Source organism: Manihot esculenta, chromosome 4 (genome assembly GCF_001659605.2).
Source record: "Manihot esculenta cultivar AM560-2 chromosome 4, M.esculenta_v8, whole genome shotgun sequence".
Lineage (NCBI taxonomy): Eukaryota > Viridiplantae > Streptophyta > Magnoliopsida > Malpighiales > Euphorbiaceae > Manihot > Manihot esculenta.
Window position 1 is genome coordinate 28,047,412 of NC_035164.2, and position 26,119 is coordinate 28,073,530.

The window sequence follows — 26,119 nt, forward strand, 5'->3', positions numbered from 1 at the left end:
ACCCCTGGTGTCACTCTCATCTGTGCGATCAAAGCACCCGTACCAGATAACTGCAATTGTAACCCTTCTTCTACGAGCTTGTAGAAATCCTTCACCACCGGTCTTCTCTCTACTGCAATGTGGGATAAACTGCCAAGTGACTTTCGGCTTAAGGCATCAGCGACAACATTAGCCTTACCCGGATGATACTGGATCTTACAATCATAATCACTGAGCAATTCTACCCACCGTCTCTGCCTCAAGTTTAACTCTCTCTGACTTAAGATGTGCTGCAGGCTCTTATGATCCGTATAGATCTCACACTTTACCCCATAGAGGTAATGCCTCCACATCTTAAGTGCAAAGATAACAGCTGCCATCTCCAGATCGTGTGTCGGGTAATTCAGCTCGTGCTTCTTCAGCTGTCTAGAAGCATAAGCTATCACTCTATCATTCTGCATCAACACACAACCTAATCCCACTCGGGATGCATCACAGAACACTGTGAAATCTTCATCACTGATCGGCAGCGCTAACACTGGTGCTGAAGTTAACCGTCTCTTCACCTCTGCAAAACTTTCCTCACATTCCTCTGACCACACAAACTTCTGATTCTTTCTGGTCAGTCTGGTCATAGGAGCAGCTATCTTCGAAAAGTCCTGAACGAACCTCCGATAGTAGCCTGCCAAACCCAGAAAACTCTTGATCTCGGTCACCGTAGTGGGTGTAGGCCAGTTGGCTACTGCCTCTACCTTTTTGGGATCTACGGATATACCGTCCTCTGATACAACATGTCCCAAAAAGGAAATGCTCCTTAACCAGAACTCACACTTGGAGAACTTGGCATACAAGCCATGCTCTCTCAAGGTTTGCAGCACTATCCTCAGATGCTGGGCATGGTCCTCTGCATTCCTGGAGTACACCCAGATATCATCAATAAAGACGATCACAAAACGATCCAAGTACTCCCTGAAAACCCTGTTCATGAGATCCATGAATGCTGCAGGGGCGTTAGTCAACCCGAACGGCATCACAAGGAACTCATAATGCCCATATCTGGTTCGGAAAGCAGTCTTGGATACATCTCCTTCCCTGATCTTCAACTGGTGGTATCCGGATCTCAGATCTATTTTAGAAAAACAACCTGCTCCTGCCAGCTGGTCGAATAGATCATCGATCCTGGGTAAAGGATACTTGTTTTTGATAGTGACTTTGTTCAACTGTCTGTAGTCGACACAAAGTCTCAGAGGTCCATCCTTCTTTCTGACAAATAATACTGGAGCACCCCAGGGTGAGGTACTCGGGCGGATGAAACCCTTAGCTACCAAATCCTGTAACTGCTCTTTCAACTCTCGCAACTCTGCTGGTGCCATCCTGTAGGGAGGAATAGAGATCGGTCTAGCATTGGGCATCAACTCAATCTCGAACTCTATTTCCCTATCTGGTGGCAATCCTGGAAGCTCTTCAGGAAACAAATCTGGAAAGTCTCGAACAACTGGTACTGAGGATGGTTCCCTAACCTGACTGTCTAGCTCTCTCACATAAGCTAGGAACCCCTGACACCCCTTCCTTAACATTCTACGAGCCTGGAGGGCTGATATCAAACCCCTAGGTGTCCCTCTCCTGTCTCCTCTGAAGACACACTCTGATCCATCCTGGTCTCTGACACTGACTACCTTGTCTCTACAGTTCAGGGTAGCATCATACGTAGATAACCAATCCATCCCTAGAATGACATCAAAATCTGTCAACTCTAGAACCACCAGGTCAGCTGGAAGGTATCTACTCTCTATGCACACTGGACTGAACCGACAGACTGACTCTGCCAAAGATGGATCACATTTGGGTCCACTGACCCATAGAGGACACTCTAACTCAGACACTATCAGACCCAACCTCTCTGCAGCTCTAGAAGAAATGAAAGAGTGAGAAGCACCGGGGTCCATTAAAGCATACACCTCTGAACACCCAATGATGAGATTACCTGACACCACTGTGTTCGACGTGTCTGCCTCCTGCTGAGTCAGGGTGAAAATCCGTGCTGGGGCTGACGGACCTGCACCTCGGGAACCCATCCCTGATGAAGAGGCTGCCCCTCTTCCTCTTCCTCTGCCACTGCTTGGTGGTACGGCTGAAGCTACGGGCTGAACTACACTGCCCGTACTCATCTGCTGGGATGGTGCAACCAAAGTCGCCTGAGGACATTCCCGTGCATAATGTCCCTCCTGCCCACATCTATAGCAGGCTGTGGATCCCAACTGACAAGCTCCTCTATGCTGTTTACCACACCTCTTGCACACTGGAAAATCTGCGCCAGAACTGGAGCCACTACTCATTCCTAGACCCGACTTAAGCCTGTTCCAGAACTTGCCTCTCTTTCCTCTGAATTTCTCCCATCTTCTCTTACTTGCACTTACTGTACCCTGTGAGGAGGAACCTGGTTTACCACCAGAAGACTGTGCCTTGACTACACCTTGACTTATGGCACTGGCCTCCATCTTTCTAGCAGCATCCACAATAGAGTGGAAACTTTCCTTCTCCGCATGAAGAATCAAAGAGAAATACCTGGGATGAAGCCTTGTGGCATATCTCTTTGCCTTCTTCTGATCTGTATCATATGCTTGACCGACATATGGCAACAATTCCAGGAACTTATCTGTATATTCATCAACGCTCATCACCTCCGTCTGTCTCAACTGCTCAAACTCCACAACCTTTAGTTCCCTAGAACTGTCAGGAAAAGCCCATCCAGCAAATTCATTGGCGAACTCTTCCCATGTCATACTCTCAAGTCTCGGGTCCACATAGTTCTTGAACCATTCTCTAGCTTTCTTGCACTTTAACGTGAACCCTGCCATCTCAATGGCTCTACCATCATCTGCTCCCAACTCACTTGTTATCATTCTGACTGCACTGAGATACTCAAAGGGATCATCTCCTGTATTGAATTTCGGAGCATCCAACTTTAAGTACTCGGTCATCTTCACCTTACTTCCCCCTGACGAACTGGGTTGCTGTGCTTCCACAACAGGGGCTACTGGTTCAGGAGGTGGTGGTGGAGGAACTGATTCCCTCACTTCAGGCTGTACTGGACTTGGATGAACAGGTGGGGGTGGATACATGTGATAGGGTGGATAAAAGGAAGGATAGGGCATATATGGCATGTAGGGTGGATATGGGGCAAAACTGGAGTAATCCGACGTGCCTCCCATCGGATACTCTGGGCCCTGTGGAAAGGGTGGATAGCCAAATCCCGAGGCCTGCATGCCTCCCTGGGACTCCCCCATACCTTCTTCTGACCTTCCTATACCCATGCTTGCATCTCTACTCTGATCCTCTTCCCTCACACCTCTTTCTTCTACTGACCTTCCCCCTCTACTTACTCCTCTCCTGCTCTCGTCAGAAGACCTTCTAGGGTCTCGTGACGTTCCTTCCCTGCTTGACCTGTGAGATCTTGCCCTTGGCAAGGCAGGTGGACGAGCAGCTGTACCCTCACTTACGGGTGGGACTCCTGTCAATCTCGCGGATCGACGAGTTCCTCGCATCTTCACTCTCTGGAACACAACATCACATAACACATCAGCAACACATCAAAAACATGCACATGCATAACTCAGGGCATTGCACATCAGCATATAGACAGGACTGACATCCTATCCTAGTGGACATGTTTTCCTATGGTGCTTGACCTACTAAACTTCTCTATGAGCCCAACTCTCTCTATAGGTCCGACCATGTGAACCTAGGGCTCTGATACCAATCTGTAACAGCCCGGAAACCGAACTGCCACCGGCACTAGGATCCAGATCGACTTAAGGTCGCCGGGACCCGTAGTAAGCCTGCTATCCTGTCTGTAGACCTGTGAACTCCCATACATGATCATACATTTTCTGTAAAACCATAAAACTTTTCTTTAGTCCAAGGCTTAACCTGTGCATGCACTCTCTCTGTGCTCTACTAATCCCTACTAGAGCTCCTCATGGCTCTAGGCGGATCAAGCTCATAATGTTAAGCCTGGTTTTACTCATAAACATACAACAATAAAGAAACATACATAAACTGATCATGTGACTCCAAGGGATTACAAGTCTTATAAATCAAGCACCATTCTATACACTGTACATATACATTATCTCTGTCCAAATACATGTCCACACTAGCTATTACAAAACTCTGTACTCTTCCTGTACCCTGCTGAGTTCTCTCTGATCTCTGAACCTGCACAACTGAAGTTAGGAGAGAGGGATGAGCTACAATAGCCCAGTGAGTAGAATAGGCAAATACAGGTGATAAAACATGCTCTCATGGAATGCAACACATAATCACATAACCTCGGCCGGACGGATCAAAACTCCCTCTATCTCATCTGGGGTACCTAAGTACCATTTGCCTGGTCCCCGTAGGGCTGTTCCAGGTCTTTATGCCTGGTCCTCGTAAGGCTGTTCCAGGTCTTTCCTCTGAGGGCTAATGAATCCTCACGAAGTCCGTGCCGTCTCACATAAGCAATGTACAAGGAGCAATGCCAAGTACAAGGATCAATGCAATGCATCATCTTTGTGTACACTAATGCACTCACCCTAAAGCATATTCATGATGCATGAAGCATGATAAAATATCAGTTTTCATATTAAAACATTAAGTTAAATTCCACTCACCTGTAGTTCTCTCTGAACTGACTCTGCAGGTTCTGACACTGAACTCACTGCTGATGTCCCTGATTCCTCTGGTCCGTACCTACACAGGTGGACTCAAATGAGGGACTAAACTCACTCAAGAACATCTCTAAGAAACTCCCCAAAACCCCTCTAAACAATCCTCAAACCATCACATAAAACATGCAAAAGGAAGCTGGACAGGGCACTTTCGGCGGCAGGTTCGGCGGCCGAAACCCCACTCCAGAGACGAAACTCATGCATGTTCGGCGGCACCTTCGGCGGCCGAAGGTCTCGTCCAGAGACGAAACTCACATACTTTCGGCGGCCGAACTCCCTCTTTCGGCGGCCGAAAGTCCCTTTCTAAACCGAAAGCCTAGCTTTCGGGGGCAACCTTTGGCAGCCGAACTGCCTCCACAAAGGGTTCGGCGGCCGAACCTTCCTTCGGCGGCCGAACCTGGTTTTGCCCGAAGGGCAGAACCCTGCTCTGTTTCATGCAAACTTTGCCCAAAAACCTACCAACATGCATAGCAACTACTCCCAACTAGCATATACACATATATATGCACAAAGGGGTCTAAAACTATCCTAAAACCCCAAACAAACATAGCACATAACACTTAATCATGCTAGAACACCACAAATCACCAAAACCTCACCTAAACCTAAACATGCATACTACCCATACAAACTTCATAAAACCTTTCAAAATCATCAAAGAAGCTCAGGATCTTCACTTACCTCTTACACAACTTGAGGATGAAGGATCCTAACGTGGAGATATGAAGAAAAGCTCTTCCAAAGCTCCAAGCTTCAAAACTTGGTTCTTTTGCTCAAAACCTTCATAAATCACCAAAACTCTTAAAACTCTTGAAAGATTTGATGAAAATCATGGAAAACAGGAAAGTCAACGTAGGAGAGGCTGGAACTCACCTCTGGCTGCAAGTGGAGGAGAAATAACCTCCTTCCACCGACCCTTGGCCCTTTTATAGGTGGCTGGCCAGACCACCTTCGGCAGCCGAACGTGAAGCCGCAACCATGCAATGTTCGGCGGCCGAAAGTTACCTTCGGCGGCCGAACCTTTGCATTTCTCCCTTGTTGCTTTTCTTTCAAAACTCAAGTCTTTTAACCCTTCAAACCATGAAAACAAATGAAAAGACTTTAGAAAACATATGCATTACCCTTCTCGAGGGTTCCGACACCCGAGATTCCACCGGACTACAGGAATTCCGATGCCGGACTCGAGCCGGGTATTACAAAAATGTTGGACTGAAAATCGAACAGGTTGGACGATCATTCCATAAGATCAGGTTGGACGATCACCCAAGGTTAGATGAAGGTCGGACAGGTCAAACGATCATTTCAAAAGATCAGGTCAGACAACTACTCCAATAAATCAGGTCGGACGATCACTCCAAAATGATCAAGTCAGATAACTATTCTAAAAATGACTGGATTGAAATCAATGGACGACCAGACGATCACCCTAAATTAAAATGATGGGATTAATGAACGACCGGCTGTTACTCCAAGATGACTAGGTCAAATAATTGCTCTAAAATGACTAGATTGGAATCGATCAGATATTCCAACAACAGTTGAACATTATGACGCATACTTTCTTCCAGAATACTCAATAGAACTGTATATAAACACATTCTATTCAAATAAAATAATCAAGTTTGTTTTACTTTAATGTCTCTGTTTCAGTCAAGTTTCTTTTTGTAACGACAATATCCAGAGACTAAATAGTAAATCTTTTTTTTTTTTTTTACCGGAAGATAAAGAAGTTTCAATAATAATAATGGCTTAATTGTAGAGGACGAAGCCTAATTACAAAGAAAATAAATAGATTCTGAAGTTCAAAAGTCCAAAAACAAATTAAAGCTGACTGGTCCAAGGAAAACTTAAAGCTAATGAGAGACTTTCAATAACTTCACGGCTACCACCTTCATCGGCTCCACTACACAGCTGAAAACAGCATTTCTGAGGATACAACTATCAAAACCAAGCACACTGAAGAGTTTCAAGAAAGACAACCAAAAGGGAGGAAGCAACAGCACCAAACTGGCTCAAATTCTAATAAGCATAATACACAAATGAAGCCCCAAAACAGAATGTCCACCTTAAAAACAATTGATCTAGGACGGAATGACAGGATTAGGGTACATGCAATCAAGAAGAACTTGGGATTTGAAGAGTAGAGATCTGAATGCTATTTAGGGCATATTTGGTTTAATTGTTAGATATAGCAACTAAATACCATTTAAAGTATGTTTGGTTTAGCTATTAAATATAATTGATAACTATTATTGATGGCTAATAGCCGATAATTGATTGTAATTGGACTGATTCTAAGTGATATATGTTAAGTGATTGATAAATTATTACTATTAGTATGTAAAATGACTAATACGAATATATATTAGTTTATTATATTAATGAAATAAATATAAAAATTTTAATTTATTATATAATATATAAATAATTAAAATTAAAATTTTAGAATTTAATTATTTTTTATACACATGTTAATATAATAATGAATATTATAACTAATTTAATTATTGATGCTCCCTCGAACATAAAACCTGAAAAAAAATATGGTTCAAAACTCATGAATTCAATAAAAATAAGTCTAAAATTTCGATACTAAGTTCTATTAAAAACCTGGTTTCTAAGATGTCAAAATCTTTAATGAATTAGATTGTAACTAAATTTTTGAAAGATTGAGTCTTTATTAATCGAATCCCTTAAAGAATTCGACAAATTCAAGGGATTCGACAGTTTTTGCTGAATCCCTAGAAAGGGATTTCAAGGAATTCGGTGGTCCGAATCTAAGAAACTTGGCAAAGACTATCGAAACTCAAAGAGTTCAGCAATCAAGGTGGAAACAAAATTGATCAAGGCTGAATTTTTTTTTCTTGGTGTGGATCCGAAAACAAACACTCTAAACAAAAAGATAACTTAAAGAGTCCATATTTTCAAGGGATTGAGTTCCACTTTGGTCACAAAACAAAGATCATTAAATCGTATAAAAAGAAATATTTCAGGGATGTTCCTCCTCAAGTTATTTATTTTATAGTCTTGTTATCATACATCAATTACTAATTTAAGTATCGAAAGTTGCCAAACAAACTCACTGATATCCTCTTTACTCTTACAAATTCATATTTGATATGTCAATCCGACAAATAAATAAGAACAATATTAATTATTATTATTTATAGTATTTTTAATTTATATATTATGTATCATAATTTTAAATAATATATTAATATAAAAATTATATTTTTTAAAATTATAATTTATAAAAAATAATATAATCTATAAAAAAAAATTAAATTAAATCAGCTATTAATTTATTAAAAACCACTCTAATTTTAGAGTTATCTAAAATACAACTCATAATTTTCATATGAGCTGTCCTTTATTTTTTAAAAAATTTACTAAATATTTAATTTAAGTGTTTAACACTAAGAATTGATTATGCATACCATATAACATCCAATAGAAAAAAGACTGTCATCCTATTTTATTTTTGGATAAAAAAATGCTAATAATAAAATAAAAAAACAGAAAAAAAATTTTTGATTTCGTAGGAAAGCACCAAAAGATTTGAAATTGATTCCATAGCGAAATTGGGGTTTAGCTTAGAGTAATTTCTTATCCGGACACGTAACCCATCAAACCCACCAGCCCTAAACCCCCGGTCTCCGGAATTTAATATAATTCAAAGCAACCCAAACTCCCAAAGTCCTAAATTTGTAAACTCCCGCAAACTAATAAATAAAATCCACTTACGTATTCTCTCTCATTAATTCTCTCCCACTTTCCATCCTTTTCTGGGAAAAATCAATCCTTTTCGCCGATGAGGCCGCAGCAAAGGCCGATTCACGCCGTCACTTCATGGGTACGGCGACAGCCGTCCAAGGTCAAGGCTTTTTTGGGCGTGGTGTTGGGGATGGCCGCTCTCGTTTTCCTCAGATTTATTGTACATGATCATGACAGTCTCTTTATCGCTGCTGAGGCTGTTCACTCAATCGGTATCATTGTACTTATATACAAGCTTACGAAGGAGAGGACTTGCGCTGGTAAAAAGAGGAAAATTTTAGTTTTTTTTTTCTTTTGATGGTAATTGTAGGAATTAGAGAGAAATTCACGACGTAACACTAAGTTTTGGAATTTCTTACTGGTTTTGCCTATTAATTTTGATTTTGATTTTGATCGTTTTATGTTGGGTTTCTTTCTTTGGGTTGTCGGGTGTTGTGCATAAATATTGGCTTTTTTTATTTTAATTTATTTTTTGTTTTACATGAATGCAAACTTCTGAAGAACAGCGAAATCCTTTTTATACCCTTCAGCTAGTTAGCTTTCTCGTAGGATTCTCTTCTATGAGTGGCGAGCTATGATTTTTTATTTTTTTGTGAACTTAAAATTTCAAGTTCAATTCTTTGGTGGATTTGTGCATATTCAGCTTGTTGGTGTGAGTGATCTCTATTGAATTGGATGATAAAAAGAATGTGCAATGCAAATTTTTTGGATTGGTTGCTTAGGATGGGCTATAATTGGCATCGTCTTGCTTAGTGCGAGTACATTCTAATAGTCTCATCGACTTATTCCTTCTGGATTCACTGTAGTAGGTCTGAGTCCAATGATAGGGGCAAAAGCCTTTTTTTTTTAGTATAGCCTATTTTCATCAGATTTTGTTTTAGTAAGGATCCTTCTGGCTAATCTTGTTTAGCTTGAAGTGGGTTTTTCTTACTTGAAGTCTCCTTCCAGCAAACTAACGGAAGGATTAATTGACACTTCACCAATCTCATTAATTGACAATAAGGGTTACATAGGTCTTTATTTTGTTTTCCTTGAAAGATATCAGTTCTTTCTTGACAATCCATTCAATGATTTGCAGGACTATCACTCAAGTCCCAGGAATTGACAGCTATGTTTTTAGCTGTCCGGCTGTATTGCAGCTTTGTGATGGAGTATGATATACATACCTTACTTGATTTGGCCACGTTGGCTACGACTTTGTGGGTCATTTATATGATCCGTTTCAAATTGAAGTCTAGTTATATGGAGGACAAAGACAACTTTGCTATATATTATGTGGTGAGTATACATCTGAAACCACCTTTGCAGTTGTTGCTTGTCAGACTCCTTTCATTCTCTTGTTATTGAATGATGTTTTATGTCTGACATTCATATCTCTTTAACTGAAATCCTTGTTTTCTTTTTTAAATTTTTAATTCTGATGCAGGTGCTACCCTGTGCTATTCTAGCACTTCTTATTCATCCATCAACATCTCATAATTTATTGAATAGGATTTCATGGGCATTCTGTGTGTACCTGGAAGCTGTCTCAGTATTACCTCAGTTGCGGGTCATGCAGAACACAAAGGTATTGTTGCATAAGGTAGAAGATTTATGTTTAAAAGGTTTTTGAGTTGAAAATTATCATCGTCTCTTGTACTTTCAGATAGTTGAACCATTCACAGCACATTATGTATTTGCGTTGGGTGTTGCGAGGTTCTTGAGTTGTGCCCATTGGGTTCTCCAGGTTTGTTCTTGCAAAATTCAAGCTGTATTTATTATGTTTGAGTTAGTTTGTATTTGGTTTCAAATGATTGAGCCCTCATCTAAGTTGTTGGGAACTAATTACATCTTGTATTCAATCTAGATAGTTCTATCTTGGTACCTGAATCTGCATGAAGGGATGTCAGGATATCACTTGAATTCCTATTCTGTTCTTATATTTACTTATATTTTGATGATGTATTTGCTCAGTTATCCATAATTGAGCGGTATCAATGTTATTTAGGAGGGTCACTTTGAATAATTCTGCAAAATATGTAATACTTTTATCAAAATTTGTAGAACTTGCATATTTTAAATTGCAATATGATAAGGAATTCATGCAGAGTGGTTATCATTCAACAATTCTCTTTTCCTGCAACCCATCATATATTCCTATATATACCCTGTAATAATACAAATCTACAAAATGATGTTGAGGCTTAATTGTATGTGGTCATTTTACAAGCATCCGTTTGTTTGCAATCTGGTTGGTTAACTGGCACCACAAGTTATTCTCCATCTATATTCCTGTTTTGATTCTCATATTATTGCTTATAGCTTGAACAGGTTTTAGATACTCGTGGACGCTTGCTGGTAGCCTTGGGGTATGGATTATGGCCTTCTATGGTTCTTATCTCAGAAATTGTCCAGACTTTCATCTTAGCAGACTTTTGTTACTATTATGTCAAGAGGTATGTTAATTTTTGAGCATCTTTTCTTTTAACCAGGGACTAAATAGATGTGCCATTTGACATTTTTCATGACAATTTTGTCATTCTTATTATGAATTTCAATTTGGGTTTTGCAGTGTGTTTGGAGGACAGCTTGTTCTCCGCCTTCCCTCAGGAGTGGTGTGATTTAAGTTTGTCATCTGTTGTGGTGCTTTGAGCAACATAACCATCCAAAATTAATGTTTCCAGGCAATTTTTCCCCCATACATTGTTCTCCCCTGCTGTTATGACTGGAAGTAGAGTAGGTCATTTGTAAATTTGGGGATGCAGAAAATCTGATGGATATTTATATTTGAGACAGTTTTTTATAGTTGGATTAACTTATTTTGTCAGTGCTGATCATTTACTGAAGTGTATAGACCAGTCCCTTGCCTTTTTTTCCCCTTCTTATGGATATAATCCTTGTCAATTTTGAAACTAGTTGGATTACTTCTGAGCAAATTGTCGATATTGGAGGTTGTCACTAGGAATGTGAGGCGACATTCTGTGTTGCTTTCGCTTATTGAATGTGATTTTCATAAAGTAACAGGCATGATTCTGTCTGCAAATTGTTGGCAGATTCTAAAAGACATGAATGCATCGCAACTGCTGCCACAAATGACTCTTGATTTCATCTGCAAATTGTCAGCAGATTCTAAAAGACATGCCATTAATCTGCTCATTAACGCAACAGCTTGAGCATTTTGTTTATAGTATGCCCTTTTGTCCAATGAGATTTCTGTGTTCTCTGAAATTTGATGAATCTTCGTCCGTGTAGCATGCAAGTGTACATTTAACACAAACTGATCTCTGGATGCTTTACTCCTACCACTTTGATTAATCCATATCTTGTCTTTGTTTAAATTAAAAGGTGCACTTCCTATCAGGCTGAGCACGTCGGTGCATGTTGAAACTATATTCAGTATCTGTTTTACATATTGAGCTAATCTAATATGCAAGATGACTGCACAGTTGCAGCAGCTCAATTGAAAGAAAACATCGATATTGGATACGTCACTAAGATCTAAGTTTGAGTGAGAGAAGAAACAAAATGGATTATCAAGTTACACGGAATTCATTTTATTAGGCGGATGAAAATTCAAGTACAGACATCCCTGGTATGACATCTAGAGGGAACCCAGGTTATTACATAGAAACATGACATTGTAATTAGACGGTGAGGTTCCTGGCAAGAATTCCCTCAAAGGTAATTCCAGGTCCAAAAGCGAGTATCAATCCCCATTCACAATTCTCATTTTTCTCCTTGATCTTGAAGCTCTCTTCTATCATGTACTCCAGCACATAGACAATGGTATTACTGCTAGCATTACCATAGTCCATCAGAGCTCGTCTACTGGCATTTAGTTTCTCCGGCAGCAAATCAAGTCGCTTTTCGATCCTATTCAATATTGCAGGTCCTCCTGGATGAACTGCCCAAAACAGCTTATTGTACTCCTTTTCTGCTACTCCAGCATTTCTCATTAACTTATGACAGAATCCCTCAACATTGTCTTCAATTATATGGGGAAGCTCCCTTGCCAGCTTGAAGCTGATCCCTTCTTCTGTGAGCTTGCCATCAATAATCTTTTCTGTTTCAGGCAAGAAATTTTGGATTGCTGTGTGAAGTTCGAAGAGTGGACGCTCACTGTATGAAACTGGGTCTGTGCCGATTATCATGGCTCCGGCACCATCACCGAAGAGTGCAACCCCAACTAGATCATATGGTCTATCTATACTTGGTGGTTTGAATCCAATTATGGTAGTTTCAGAAGTAGCTAGCAAAACTCTACTCCCAGGGTTGTTCTCAGCAATGTCCTTTGCGACCCGGAGACCGGCCACGCCTCCAGAGCAACCCATGAAGTATAGCATGATACGCTGTGTTTCGGGGTTGAGACCAAGGCCTCTTGCAAGATAAAGATCGCCACCTGGTAGCCTAGCTTCACTTGAGGAAACGTAGACTAAGTGAGTTATGTCTGACATTGACCTGCCCCAGTTCTTGATGCAAATTTGTGAAGCTTCAATAGCCATCTGCGTCACAGCATCATTGCAGATATCCAATCGCTGCTTTACAGTAGGGAGGCCTTCGGCCGCGAGTTCGGGGTATTTCTGTAGTATTTCCTCCGACATCACCACATACCTTGTTTTGACGGTTGTTGTCTTGCCTGTAAGAAGCCACAGAGGAAATAAAAGACAGTTACTTCGGTTAGGATAGTGAATGTATTTGTTGTATTAAGTTCTAAGTTCTGAGTTCTGCCAAAACCAATAGCTGGCACTAGTAACAAGTTTCAGTTATATATTATAGTACTTTGTCCCTTCATTTTAAGTTTGTCTCAATAGATATGCAAGCATTTATCATAAAAATGGAAGCAAAAATCAGTAAACAAAAGAGAAAAGTTGAAATTACAGAGTCTAGCTAGCTTCTGCTTGAGATCTGGATTATCACAATTGGTGTTCTTGAAATACCCATCAACCAGAAACTCCTGCATGACAAGTTGGTGAGGAAATGCCTTGCCAAGAGCCAAAATTGTAGCTTTGCCAGGATTGGCCTTCTTCGAAGAACCTGATTGTACAGTCTCTTCACTCCCCATTCCTTCACTTCCGAAAATAGAAACCGAAGAAAACTACAGTGTCTAGAAGAAATAGTATACGAGCTTCTTTATGGGCAATGAAGCAACGAGCAATCCTTGTGTATACATATATATATAACTGCAGTACATGCAATGGATATTCAAAAGGCTTATGGGAAGCCTAAGTATTTTAAGTTTTCTTGCAGAAGGGTGCGAGACACAAGTGTGCTTTTGTGGTATATATATAAAGCAGTAGTTGAGAAGCAAGCCTTTCATGCAGGTTATTTTTAAAGATCTTGGTAATTTTTTGGTGCTTAGTCATAGCTGAACTGATGGTGCTGCTACATATACTTCAAAAATGTATGCCTATACCCTTCTATCGAGGATGACAATTTATCTGAATCCGATCATTTTCCCTGAATTCACCATGTCTGCTCCGATTTTGTGTGGGGCAGAAACGAGAGAAGATAACTCCGCCGCCGAATCTCTATAATTCAACTGGACAGTAATTTATATATTTATTAAAAATTTATTTATATATATAAACATTTAACATTTTATTAAAATATATGTATGTTTAAAGTTTATTCTTTTAATAAAATAAATTTATATTTTTCATTTATTAAATTAAAATAAAAAAAAATAAACGCTTAAAACTATCTTCAATCTCATCATGATTTAATTCTCAACCGCTATCTTCAATCTCATGATTTAATTCTCAACTGAGAGAAATAAAAGAGTAATTTCACATTCGACCTATCCTATTATCATTTATAAAGACTTTTTTTTTCGAAAAATCACACTTTACAAAGACTTTTTTTTTGAAAAATCACACTTCACAACTAATATAACTAGTATAGAATCCTGAATTTCGAAGAATTGAGCTTCATAATCAATGTAATAACATATTTGTTGAAGTTGAAAAAAAAGGCATCAGGAAGTGGCATGCAATCTTAAAGATTTGTCAAGACAAATAGCCACTGAAATAAATAGGTGCAGAAAAACTTAATATTTTTGAAATACTAGCTAGCATATTTGGGTCATCTCGAAATAAATAAGGATGTCTATATCTGAAATTTCCCATTCCAAGTTTATTTTTGGAATGACTTGATCGAGTTTAATGAACTTACAAAATTACACATAAAAAGCATGTCTTTTTAACATAAATTCATGAAAAATACAAAATATCATTAAGAAAATGAATCTTCTTGTGAACCGAATAAGAAAAAAACTATTAAAAGCAGCAGCATCGCAACCACAACTATCTCAGACACAAGTAATGAACTAAATCCGTGTATTGAAATAATTGTAAATCAAGGTGTGAACACTCACAAATCGAGTAAAATGACTATGATTTATCAACATTCACCTTTTAAGCCGCTCAATTCATATGCTTTCAAGTAATAGTGGTTCTAGCCCAGACATCACATTTCTTTAAACAAACATGGCAACTTATACACCAATCCACATATGATACTTTCTCAGATAATATTCAGATTAATCATGAAGTGAAGCTCGAGGGATTTCAAAGTTCAGAGAGAGACTTTCCGTTGATGAAATCAACTACTTGGGCAACTGCCTGGTCAAGTGCAGCAGTCACTGCAGCCAAATTCTGCAGGAATTCCTCTGCAGTTGGCTTGTCACCATCTACAATATCAGTCACTGCTTTTACAAATATTACAGGGACTTTCAAAAGGTCAGCAACATAAGCAACTGCAGCTCCCTGAAACAAAATTTCAAGAAAATAATTAAACCTTTGTGGAAGCAGAAGGAACATGCACAATGCATTGAGGACTGTTACAAAGGCAGCAATAGAAAAGGGTCCAAACCATTTATGGTTTATTCTAGAAGGCTAAAAGAGAATAACAGAATTGATGACGCAGTAGGGGGCACGTGAGAGAGGCTAGCTAGTAGCAGGGATAGGTATCAGTTATAAATAAGAGTAGAATGAGAAAGGCATGTTTTTTATTCCTTGTATGTGGTGACTCCTTGCGAGTGGCTGGTTATACTCTGCTGTAATAAGATTTCTCCCCTTGGGTATTTGGCCATTGATATGAGTAAAGAAACACCAACTCATCTCTTCCTATTGTTTTTGTCTGTTAATTGTTCCTTACTCTACCAAAATGGTCCGACCTGCCGGTGTTAGTCCATGCCCAAGACTAGAATGGAGTCGCTTCTCGTTCCTTACTCTACCAAAGTGGTCCGACCTGCCGGTGTTAGTCCATGCCCAAGACTAGAATGGAGTTGCGTGTCGATTAGGTGGAGAGTAACACGATAGACTTGGAAGATGTCTTTGAATCATTCCGACTGGAACAAGCTGCTTGGCGATCTGAACAAGACCAGCGTTTTACCAAACTGGAATCTCTCGACTTCCTTCATCCGGAGTAAGTCTATTGCTTTGGATGATTCCACTACTTCCCAATACATCCCTTTCACCTCTTCTTCCCCAATTATCAACATTACCTTCTGCTACTTCCCTTACTGAGAAAATTGAGATGTCATTGTTCGACAGGATAGACCCAGTAGGTTGGATTGCCTCATTTTGCATTCACCCGGTTTTCCATGTGTCTCAACTAAAATGTGTCGTTGGAAATCATACTCCTGTTTCTACCTTACCTGCAGATTTGGCTACTCATGACTTACCAATGGTTGAACGAGGGGCTGTTTTGAATACACGCACCATTCGTAAACAAGAACTTCCAATCCAACAACTCTTAGTTCATTGGGTGGGCCAATTGGTTGAGAATGCTACTTGGATAGACAGTTGATTTCAAGGGCCAATTTCCTTTATTTAGCCTTGAGGCCAAGGCTTCTTCTTTAGGGGATGTGATGTTACAAAGGCAACAATAGAAAAGGGCCCAAAACCATTTATGGTTTGTTCTAGAAGGCTAAAATGGAATAACAAAATTGATGACTCATCTGGGGGCACATGAGAGAGGCTAGCTAGTAGCAGGGATAGGTATAATTATAAATAAGAGAGTATAGAATAACGAGAAAGGCATGTTTTTTATTCCTTGCATGCGGTGACTCCTTGAGAGTGGTTGGTTATACTCTGCTGTAATAAGATTTCTCCCCTTGGCTATTTGGCCATTGACATCAGTAAAGAAACACCAACTCAACACTTATTTATAATTGATACCTATCCCTGCTGCTAGCTAGCCTCTCTCGCGTGCCCCTGCTGAGTCATCAATTCTGTTATTCTCTTTTAGCTTTCTAGAATAAACCATAGATGATTTTGGGCCCTTTTCTATTGCTGCCTTTGTAACAAGGACTGTTATCATTCCTTTAAAATAGCATTCTCCCTAAATCATTTTAAGCAAGTAAATTATCATAACAGCAGTGAACAGAATGTAAATGACGACCACCTAATTTTTATGCAATTCCTAGATCAGGAGGAACTAGAGAGTGAATATCCACATTCTTCTCCATGAATGAAATTATTTTCCATCCATTGCTGCAATGTGGCCAAAGATGTTCTCAAAAATCACTCTCTTTTTGGTATAGAAAGCGTGCTATGAAATTGAAACTATAAACATATGCACAAAGGTACTGCCTTTAAAAGGAAAAAGAATGAAGTTAAATATGTGCAAACTGCAGGGAGGTATTGAACACGAGGTTTGGCTGTGAAAAACACATTGTTTTAAGTTCATCAAAACTGAAATGAGTTGGCATGAAATCCAAACCTGAAAGTCATGCATTGTATGCAACAGCGCCATTGTTTGGCAGTCCAATACGACGCAAGAAAATGAAGGGCAAAAAGAATTTCATAAGCCTCACATCTAAGACAGCTAGATTACAGGAAGAAAAGAATTCAAATCTTTGAGAATACAACTATGGAATAATAGATAATCTTCATCTAACATGAAAGAATAGCACAGGAAGTCTAAGACTAAATAAACATTTGCCATGAGGCTATTACAGAGTTGACAACTTGATTTGTACATACTTTCACTTGTTTGACCTTCCACAATAAGGCATAAACAAATAATCATGATCCATTATCAAAATGCAAGGCTCCTTACATGAAAATCTTAGTTATACCAATCGCAACAGCTTAAATAAGCATACATCTAATCTATAAGATACTAAAATCTAAGGCAGGGATGCCATGACCCATTCAGCTCAAATCTTATTAGATGATGTTCAAACGTTACCTCCATGTCTTTAACTGAAGCATCATTTGCAATAATTGTTGCTTCGTCCTGTGTAGACATGTCCAAAGAGTCTCCAGTAGACAACTTGCCAATCTGAACCATGAACAGATTGCATATTAGAACTTCTAGCTGATGCTGAAGGCTCCAAATGAATGAATCAGAAAAATTCAATCATGCTTTAAAAATAAATACAAATTCTTGTAGAAGAACTCTTATATTATTTTTCATGAATTCAAATGATCCCAAAATATGTTCAAGCCTATCCTTGTTATTTGAAGGAAAATCCTACCTATATATAATTCAATTTTTCACTTAGCACTATTAAATTAAAGGCACCACAAACAGTAAAACTCAACCAACAAAAGGTTTTGTTAACTGAGTCTGGCAAAAGCACATAGGTGATAGGACTGACAAATCACCTGTAAAACAGATAGTACACATGTACAAATGAGATCAATAGATGTCACACTTAATACTGCATTCGACAGCAAGGCCATTGAGAACTATAATAAAATGAATCGTTCAAAGGAATAATAGTCCAAACCACCACCACATAAAATAAGTAAAACAAAATACACATAAAGTGCACCTTTTCCGGCAGGGTTGGTTTGCTGTGAAATCTGAAAAGGCCTAAACTATACTCCCATCATTGAAACAATAAAAAGGTTCATTTATGAATCTCACCTCTTTCGCACGCCTATTAAAGAGAAATAGCAAGGGCCCAAAATTATGTTCACTTTCTTTAGCACCAAGAACAATATGAGGATGCATTTTGAACATCCACAGTTGAAGTTCTCAAGCAACATATTCAGATCCTTTTTCTCTTAAGATGTCCATGCCTTATCAACACAATGGTAATCATTGAGAATCAAATACAAAAAACAGAGCAAGACAATAAACCACCTACACTTGATGACTTGCCAAAAAGTTATGCAAGTTTTTGAAGTTAGGGTCCATGAAAAAGAAGATCGATTACAACCTCCTGGCAATAATTACTAATTAACAGTCTTTAATTTGCATAAGTATATTTCTACTCTAGTTACTCCATAAGCTTAGCAAGAACCCAGACTGAACACATATGACCCTTTGGCACTCCAGAAAAATACCTGGAATGATGCTTTTAAATTGCATCTCCTTGTTGACTAATGCGTATCCTTTTCACATCCAAACCAATTTTACGGCACAACATGATATTTGACAGAACATGCAACACGCATATACTCTTTTTTGGCAAAGGAAAAAAACACATGCTAATTTCAAAATGTAATATTGAGTCCATAGTGGATTATTAGCCATGTCTAAATTACAAGTCAAGGCAGGTAGTTAAGTTTCCCATAAGTATTTTTACCTTAGGGTGGCTTTTTCTTCTGTTTTTTTTTTTTTTTTCTGGCATGTGTCTGGACCCTAGGTATTGGGTTCCATTTCCATATGGAGATATGCAGGAGGCTAAAATTGCAACAAACTAAAATCTAATTCCTGAAAGAAAACATTTTATAACACACAAATAAGGAGTGATTTTCCAGGCATTCAGTGTAACTACCTTCAGGTTAAGGTCCTTCCGAAGATTGGGTGTTGAGTAAGCCTGACGTAAACCAACACCATACAGATCAAAAACCTACAAGAGGCAAAATAAAGGCATAAATTGAAGGGAAAAGGGCACAAAATCCATTACAGAGAAATGTAGAAATTTACTTTGTAATGCATGCAGCAGAATTGAAGTTCTTAATCTCAACCTTAGCCATTTGCTAGGGACATGCATATATTTTCCATCTTGTCTGAGATTTTTGGTTTGCTTCAAGATTTCACTAGGATTTCCAGTGATCTTTAGCATCTACAGAACTCTAGTTCTAGGTTGCAAATGTAAGGGCTAAAGTAAGCAATTTGATTTGGCAAAAAATAATGATAAAAAAGTAACTAAGTTTGTAGCTTGTATATATACTCTTAGGCAATCACAAGGTTCTATATACAACAAGAATAGAGATACGTGAATTTCAAGTCCTGTTGCATCATTAAGAGGATAAGAAGCAAATGAAGGAAAACTGAGTACTTACAGGGATAGGGATTCTTCTGTCATGGAAAGCAACATCGCTTACAAGGTACACATCACCAATAGATGATCCTTTCGCCTGGAAACATCAAATTTAAAAGAAAATGCATTATTTTGCTTCTAATGGAAATAAAAACATGCTATATCTTGCTTAGTGCCAGTGCAATCCTTACAATACTAGCAAATTCCAAGTAGCTCAGACCCAGAAAATGATATCATACACCATAATATGATAAATTAAAAGAACAAAGAAAAGAATCCTTACTGTAATGGAAGAAATTTCAGTATAAACAGTAGAAAGATAACTAGAAGTTCATTTAAGTTTTCGAACTCTATTAAAGAAGAAGAACAAACCTTAAAGCCACCAGCAGTGCCTGCATTGATGATTAAGTCAGGCTGTAATGCTTGGATAGCAGCATATGTCACAAGAGATGCAGAAACTGTGCCTACACTATCGACCCCTGAAAGAAATGGATGGTTTAAACATGTAATTGAGAGACTAATCCATGCAGCTGCTATTGGCATATAATGTCTGCTCTTAGACATTCTAATTAGTTCAAGTATTGCAGCAGCATACGAAATTTGATGCCCACTTCAAAAAACGTGCATCCTATTGGCACTACTTATGTCTTAAAATTTGTGATATAGGTGTAGTAGTGGAACATTCAGTCTAAAATACATAAAAAATTTAAATAACAGTTAAAAAAACAGAAAATATAAGAACCATTATCATTATTATTATTTCTTTCAATAATCTTATATCAAAAGAGTGTATTGCCCTTTTATTCCCCCCCCCCCCCCACTAGTGTTTAATGTTTAAAGCTATTTGTTAATTATTGTAACAACTCAACTCTAACTGGCCAAAAAAAACTTTGGGATCCTTTTTTCACTAGGCTCAAAATAGTTAACACAAATTATTTAGTAGTTCTGGACTATGATTACATATAACTCTTGCAAATTTCATTTCCTTTCAAAGTGGGACGGAAGTGCCTGCTCGGGACGTTATGATTATCATGGAAAGCTAGCCAAAAATCCTTCAAAGAACTATGAAATTACGGGAGAAAAACTTGCAATCAAAAACAACTTACCTAGATTTGAATCTTTTCCTGGCCACACCAGGTTGATATGGAGATCCTTGTAAATACCATGATAGCGAACCCAAGGAACCCCTTTTGGAAACCTACGCAATCAGACATTGACTCATTAATGTTAAGCACAACCAAGAACATGTATGGTACCTAAACAGAACAGGAAAACACATCAAATTTCACAAATTAAATTAGCCAGTAATGATAGTTACATCAGCACAAAGGGTAACTATTTTCACATTATGCGTAAAGCAAACAAAAGGGCCACTGCTAATTGCAAGCAAGAATCTAATTTTCTGAAGAAGTTTGTTAACTGAACTACAACTCAAACATAGATTAGAGACCTTAGGGAGAGATAGAGAGAGAAGAAATTTTGTTTTGTTGTTAGAAAAGAAGAGCTCTCTGCGGTCAATAAAGAGGAAAAAGAAAAGCACCAAGGTCTAAGAAATATATACATATCGATGTTCTGTAAATTAGTTTAGCCCAACAAAATTGGAACAATCAAATTACTTCATTTCACAAAAAAATGCGGCCAAGAAGAGGGGGGAAAAATACTAGCATAGGTTTAATAAGCATAAAAAATAAAAATAAAAAGAATAAAAAAACAGTGTCATCTAGCTAAGAGCTATCTCATACCATATTCACTGACAAAACCAATTAAAGCACAGAAACTCCATACCCAAGTAATTTTTCTCCGCTTATTTGAGAAAGAAAACGAAAATCCCTGAATTACCCATCAAGCTCAAAAGTAAAAGAATTGACTATTTACACAGATAAGAGAATGAAATGAAAATTAAAAGAAAAATTGACTCTTTTTACACAAATATAAGAGAATGAAACGAAAAAGGGAAAAAACGCAAGAAAGAAAGCTTCATTAGAACGTAAAGAACTATAATAAGACCGCGAGTTCCACGACAATATCAATTAACTCAAACTAAGAAAAAAAAAATTAAAGCCTAATAACAAAGTCCAGAGGAGTAGAGGAAAAAAAATGAAAAGAAGCACCGATTAAGATTTAGGAAACGAAAACTCACGCAGGCTCTGGTTCCTCCGTAAGCTGGAATCTGTTCACCACAGGCATCGCTTCCGTCTGCATAGCTGATTACTCCATCAAAAATCCAATCAATAAAGACAGTAAAAATCTATGCATATCAAACATACACTTGTACAGTGATATAATCAAAGGTAAAATACAAGAAAGGAGTACCGATTATAATGAGGATATTGGAAATTGGGCCTTGAGCAACCATGGCTTCACCTGCAGCGCCTGATTCCTCGCCGGCAGGAGCCATAGCCTGTTTCTATCTCTCTGACTAACGGAGTAATGGTAGTAACAAATTTCTTGGAAAGCTAAAGAAAAGGCCAAGAAAACAATTCAACAATGTAGTTTCCAATTTCTTCTTCACCCTACCCCCTTTCGGCCAATAGAAGAACACTGACAAATATTTTGCGGGGTAACAAATTATTATTATTTTCTGTGAAAAAATTTTTTTTTTCATGGATTTATAACTATTTATGTATTTAGAAAATATACTATTTTTTTTAATGCGATCACAAATAAATTTATAAAAAAATTATAAAAAATTATTTTAGTGGTTTTATGCATTTTTCAAATTAGATTTTAAGATTATTTTGTGATAAAAAATATTATATTAGTAAAGACATACTTTTCAATTAATATTATTAAATTTTGATCACATGATATTGAATATTTAATTAAAATAAAAAAATTACAAATGACTTTGTGATTTGAGTTAGGGTCTGAAGTTTATTTTTTTAATAAAAGGATGATGTATTTTTTGTCATTTAATAAAGTATGATTTTTTTATTAATCCTATTAAATTTTAATAATAAATTATTAAATATTTAATTTTAAATAATATATTGATGACCGCCGTATTTCACGCGTTCTAAGAGAGGGTTGAGTCTATGAAGACAGTGCTGGCCCAAAGCCCATGAAGTTTCTCTGTCAGATCGGCCCGACACTTCTAGCCCTGGCCGGAGTCCACGGAGCGGATCGGGTCACTCAAGAGTCCGGGTATATTAGGAGGGAGCCCAGCTCTGTGAGATGAGAAGGGGAAAGGCAGCAGACCCAATCATTTCGCAGCCTTGCCCGCATATGCGCCAAAGGGAATTAAATGGCCGACTGGCATTAAATGGCCGACTGGCATGGAGAGGGCATCTGACGCTTCCGTACGCACGGACCTGCGTGACATAAGAAGGTAGCACTGTAGCAGAGAGGCCATTAGGCGTCACTAGCAGACAAAAGGGAAAGAATAAAAGGAGAGGAACACCCTCATCTCAAGCCAAACTTACACAATTATTGTAAACCATATTCTCTGAATCTCATAATATCATATATAATTATAAATATGAGTTATATTTAAAAAATTAAAAAAATTGAATTCAATTTAGATCATTCTCAAATCAATTTCAATGCTTGAAGTGTCAATACTCATAAACTCATTTAGAGATAAAATGCTATGTGCTAACAATTCCTAGAGTTTGGTTCTCGTTTAAACACATACACCCTCCCTTTTCATTTTGCTTCTGATTCACTCACTGATAGTTGTAAATTAGAGGGTTGGGCAGTTATAGAGTTGGAGAAAAGAAGAAACAAAAGGGAAAATTAATAAGTTAGAAGTGTAGTTTAAGTTTTCTCTCTTTTCATTAAATTAATAGGTTACTTCAGTCAAAATGGTAAGGGTGAGTTCAACTATGAAATTTGCTAATGTCTGTACTTTCAAGGCTTGTTTTGATGTGTATCTGATATATCATACGTCCTTAATTGGATTTACCATTTAGTTAACCGCGCAGTAATTTTTTACCTATGAAGTGCCTTCTTAAGGAAGGAAATTTTAATTGTGTGGGCTTCAAAATAAGGGTGCAGCACACTGCATTTGCATAGGCTAACTTTTTTAGAGTTGGGTAATTGATGTTTACCCCTTCAATATCTAGCTTGTATAGTAGATAGAAAATTATTCCCCATGGTCCTCTCTTATCAGTACCAAGTTCACTTTTTCAATTGTTACCGAAAGGTATAAATATAAAATTTTACCCTCTCTTGATGTGTCTAGCAAAGGCGGTGTTGAAAGGAACGCTTTTAGTTCCTCGAAAGCAGTGTGGCAATCTTCTCTCCATTGAAACTGCTTTCTTGCTTTCAAAAGTCGCTAGAAGGGAAGGCATCTTCACGTGGAGTATGATATGAATCTACCGAGCACTGTTATTTTCCCATCAATTGTTACACCTCTTTTATGGTTTTTAGAGGTTGCTTGTCCATGATCACCTTAATCATATCTGGGTTGGCTTCTATCCCTCTCTCTGAAACTATAAACCCCAAGAACTTCCCAGCTCTAATCTCGAAGGTTCACTTTTCTGAATTAACATGTTTGCCTTATCAAGGATGTTGAAAGCAGTGACAATATTGTAGGCATAGTCTTCCATCCTCTTACTCTTAATGATTATAACATTAATATAAACTTCTACAATCTTGCCAATGTGATCTTGAAATAATCCATTCACTAAATGCTGATATGTTGCTCCAACATTTTTGAGACCAAAAGGCATAACTTTGTAACAGAATACTCCCTCATCAGTAATAAAAATTGTCTTCTTTGCATTAAGTTCATCCATTATAATATGGTGGTATCCTAAAATTGCATCCACTAAAGAGCAAACAATATGTCCAGCCATTGCATCTATCAATCGAAGGGAGAGGGTAGTGGTCTTTTAGGAAGGCTTTGTTCAAATCAGTAAAATTAACACACATCCTCCATTTTCCATTTGCATTTTTTCACAAACACCACATTCGCCATCCAAGTTGAGTATTAAACTTCTTTGACAAAACTAACATTTTTCAAATTTTGTACTTCTTTAGCAATTATCTTTTACCTCTTAAAGGTGAACTTTATCTTTTACCTCTTAAAGGTGAACTTTCTCTTTTTCTGTTTGACTAGTTTGGCAGATGGATCCACATTCAGCTTATAGGTGATGATGGAGGGATCTAACCCTATTACGTCTTCAGGCTTTAAGGCAGAAATGGAGATGTAGCTTTGGAAAGTTTTCAGAACCACCTGGTTCTGACCATCCAATACTGAATCCAACCTAACCTTCTTCCTTTCATCTAATTCACCATAGTAACCTTGTCTACTAGTTTTGGGGAGATAGCAACTCAAGTTTCTTTAGAAGGGTAGAGATGTTTGATAGATCACCTTAGTAGATTGCCTGTAACATTCTTAGGCGGACTTCTAGATCCTTTTTGCCACTATTATCCCCCTTACCACGGGGATTTTCAAGCATAGATACTCCACACTGATGATGATCCCATTATTGTTAAGTATGGCTTGCCCAAATATTGGATTATATGACAAAGAAATGTCCACAATTGCAAGTTTAGCATATGTCTCTTTTTTGAATTTCTCATTTCCAATCACTATTGTCAAGTTGGTGACACCAATTACTAGATCGACTTTTTTTTTCCAAACCCACTTAGTGATAGGGGACTCGATAGAGATTCTTTTTCTGGTGCAGTCCTAACTTTTCAAATACGTCTAATATGATCAAGTTCATGAAACTCCCATTGTCAATTAAAATTCTCTTCACAACAAATTTGTTTATTCGTGTCGTGATGACCAGTGGGTAAAAGTGAGGTGTTGAAATCTTGTTGTCAATTTCTACCCAAAAGATTATTGGATTTTGAGATAGTGATTTTATTTAGGGGTGAGCAGTATTCAGTTCAAATGGAAAAAACTAATTAAACTGAATTAATTTGAAAAATTGGTTTGGTTTTTTTATTTATTTCGATTCGGTTCGGTTTTTAATTTTGAAAATTTTGGTTATTTTAGTTCCGTTTGATTTGATCAGAAAAAATAAAAAAAATCTGAACTGAACCGATTAGTGATAAAAATATATTATTTTCAATAATATAGAGAGATTAGATTATATTAAGGTTTAAATATTCCAATTAAATTTTAAAATATTAAAAATAAAGTGTAAAAATAAAAAATTATTAAAAATTAAAACTGATCAAACCGAACCGAATCAGATCGATTCGATTCGATTTGATTTCTGATCAAAATCAGTTCGGTTCGATTTTTAAAAATACTTAAATTTCAATTTTCGGTTTATTCGATTCGGTTTGATTTTAAACCGAACCGACCGAATGCTCACCCCTAATTATATTGCCATGATTTTAGCTTCCTCGCTAACTTGCTTTCTCTTCTTTCGTTTATCCTTGACAGGATCAAGACTATCTACAATTATATTAATTATTTGCAGAGGTTCATTATCATCCTCTTCACCCTGGCTTTGCCCGTAAATTCATTCCTCATTCTTGTATATTCTGC

General features: G+C 37.8%; 3 protein-coding genes across 3 annotated transcripts; 1 reads left to right on the forward strand and 2 right to left on the reverse strand.

Moving 5' to 3' along the window:
* The first annotated feature begins 8,357 nt into the window (after window positions 1–8,357).
* Window positions 8,358–11,316, forward strand: LOC110614178 (ER lumen protein-retaining receptor erd-2.2). The gene is made up of 6 exons (XM_021755672.2): window positions 8,358–8,725; window positions 9,544–9,743; window positions 9,892–10,032; window positions 10,111–10,191; window positions 10,776–10,900; window positions 11,017–11,316. The coding sequence occupies exons 1-6, from the start codon at window positions 8,503–8,505 to the stop codon at window positions 11,063–11,065; spliced, it is 819 nt and encodes a 272-aa protein (XP_021611364.1). The 5' UTR covers window positions 8,358–8,502; the 3' UTR covers window positions 11,066–11,316.
* Window positions 11,317–11,841: 525 nt separating this feature from the next.
* On the reverse strand, window positions 11,842–14,038 carry LOC110614177 (type III polyketide synthase B). Its single transcript, XM_021755671.2, has 2 exons — window positions 13,323–14,038; window positions 11,842–13,080 (listed from the first exon to the last, which is right to left on the reverse strand). The coding sequence occupies exons 1-2, from the start codon at window positions 13,504–13,506 to the stop codon at window positions 12,089–12,091; spliced, it is 1,176 nt and encodes a 391-aa protein (XP_021611363.1). The 5' UTR covers window positions 13,507–14,038; the 3' UTR covers window positions 11,842–12,088.
* A 727-nt stretch (window positions 14,039–14,765) lies between these two features.
* On the reverse strand, window positions 14,766–22,260 carry LOC110613712 (5'-methylthioadenosine nucleosidase). Its single transcript, XM_021754960.2, has 8 exons — window positions 21,982–22,260; window positions 21,809–21,872; window positions 20,775–20,866; window positions 20,041–20,147; window positions 19,691–19,765; window positions 19,180–19,254; window positions 17,640–17,732; window positions 14,766–15,208 (listed from the first exon to the last, which is right to left on the reverse strand). The coding sequence occupies exons 1-8, from the start codon at window positions 22,064–22,066 to the stop codon at window positions 15,011–15,013; spliced, it is 789 nt and encodes a 262-aa protein (XP_021610652.1). The 5' UTR covers window positions 22,067–22,260; the 3' UTR covers window positions 14,766–15,010.
* Between the last annotated feature and the right edge of the window lie 3,859 nt (window positions 22,261–26,119).

Excerpts from the sequence above, each read along its gene's own strand:
- LOC110614177 (XM_021755671.2), bottom strand. The coding sequence starts at position 13,506 with ATGGGGAGTGAAGAGACTGTACAATCAGGTTCTTCGAAGAAGGCCAAT. Across the intron at positions 13,081-13,322 it reads GCAGAAGCTAGCTAGACTCT|GCAAGACAACAACCGTCAAA; the intron begins GTAATTTCAACT and ends GGCTTCTTACAG.
- LOC110613712 (XM_021754960.2), bottom strand. The coding sequence starts at position 22,066 with ATGGCTCCTGCCGGCGAGGAATCAGGCGCTGCAGGTGAAGCCATGGTT. Across the intron at positions 19,766-20,040 it reads GCACTGCTGGTGGCTTTAAG|GCGAAAGGATCATCTATTGG; the intron begins GTTTGTTCTTCT and ends TGATGTTTCCAG. Across the intron at positions 19,255-19,690 it reads ACAGAAGAATCCCTATCCCT|GTTTTTGATCTGTATGGTGT; the intron begins GTAAGTACTCAG and ends TGCCTCTTGTAG.
- LOC110614178 (XM_021755672.2), top strand. The coding sequence starts at position 8,503 with ATGAGGCCGCAGCAAAGGCCGATTCACGCCGTCACTTCATGGGTACGG. Across the intron at positions 9,744-9,891 it reads ACTTTGCTATATATTATGTG|GTGCTACCCTGTGCTATTCT; the intron begins GTGAGTATACAT and ends ATTCTGATGCAG. Across the intron at positions 10,033-10,110 it reads GGGTCATGCAGAACACAAAG|ATAGTTGAACCATTCACAGC; the intron begins GTATTGTTGCAT and ends TTGTACTTTCAG.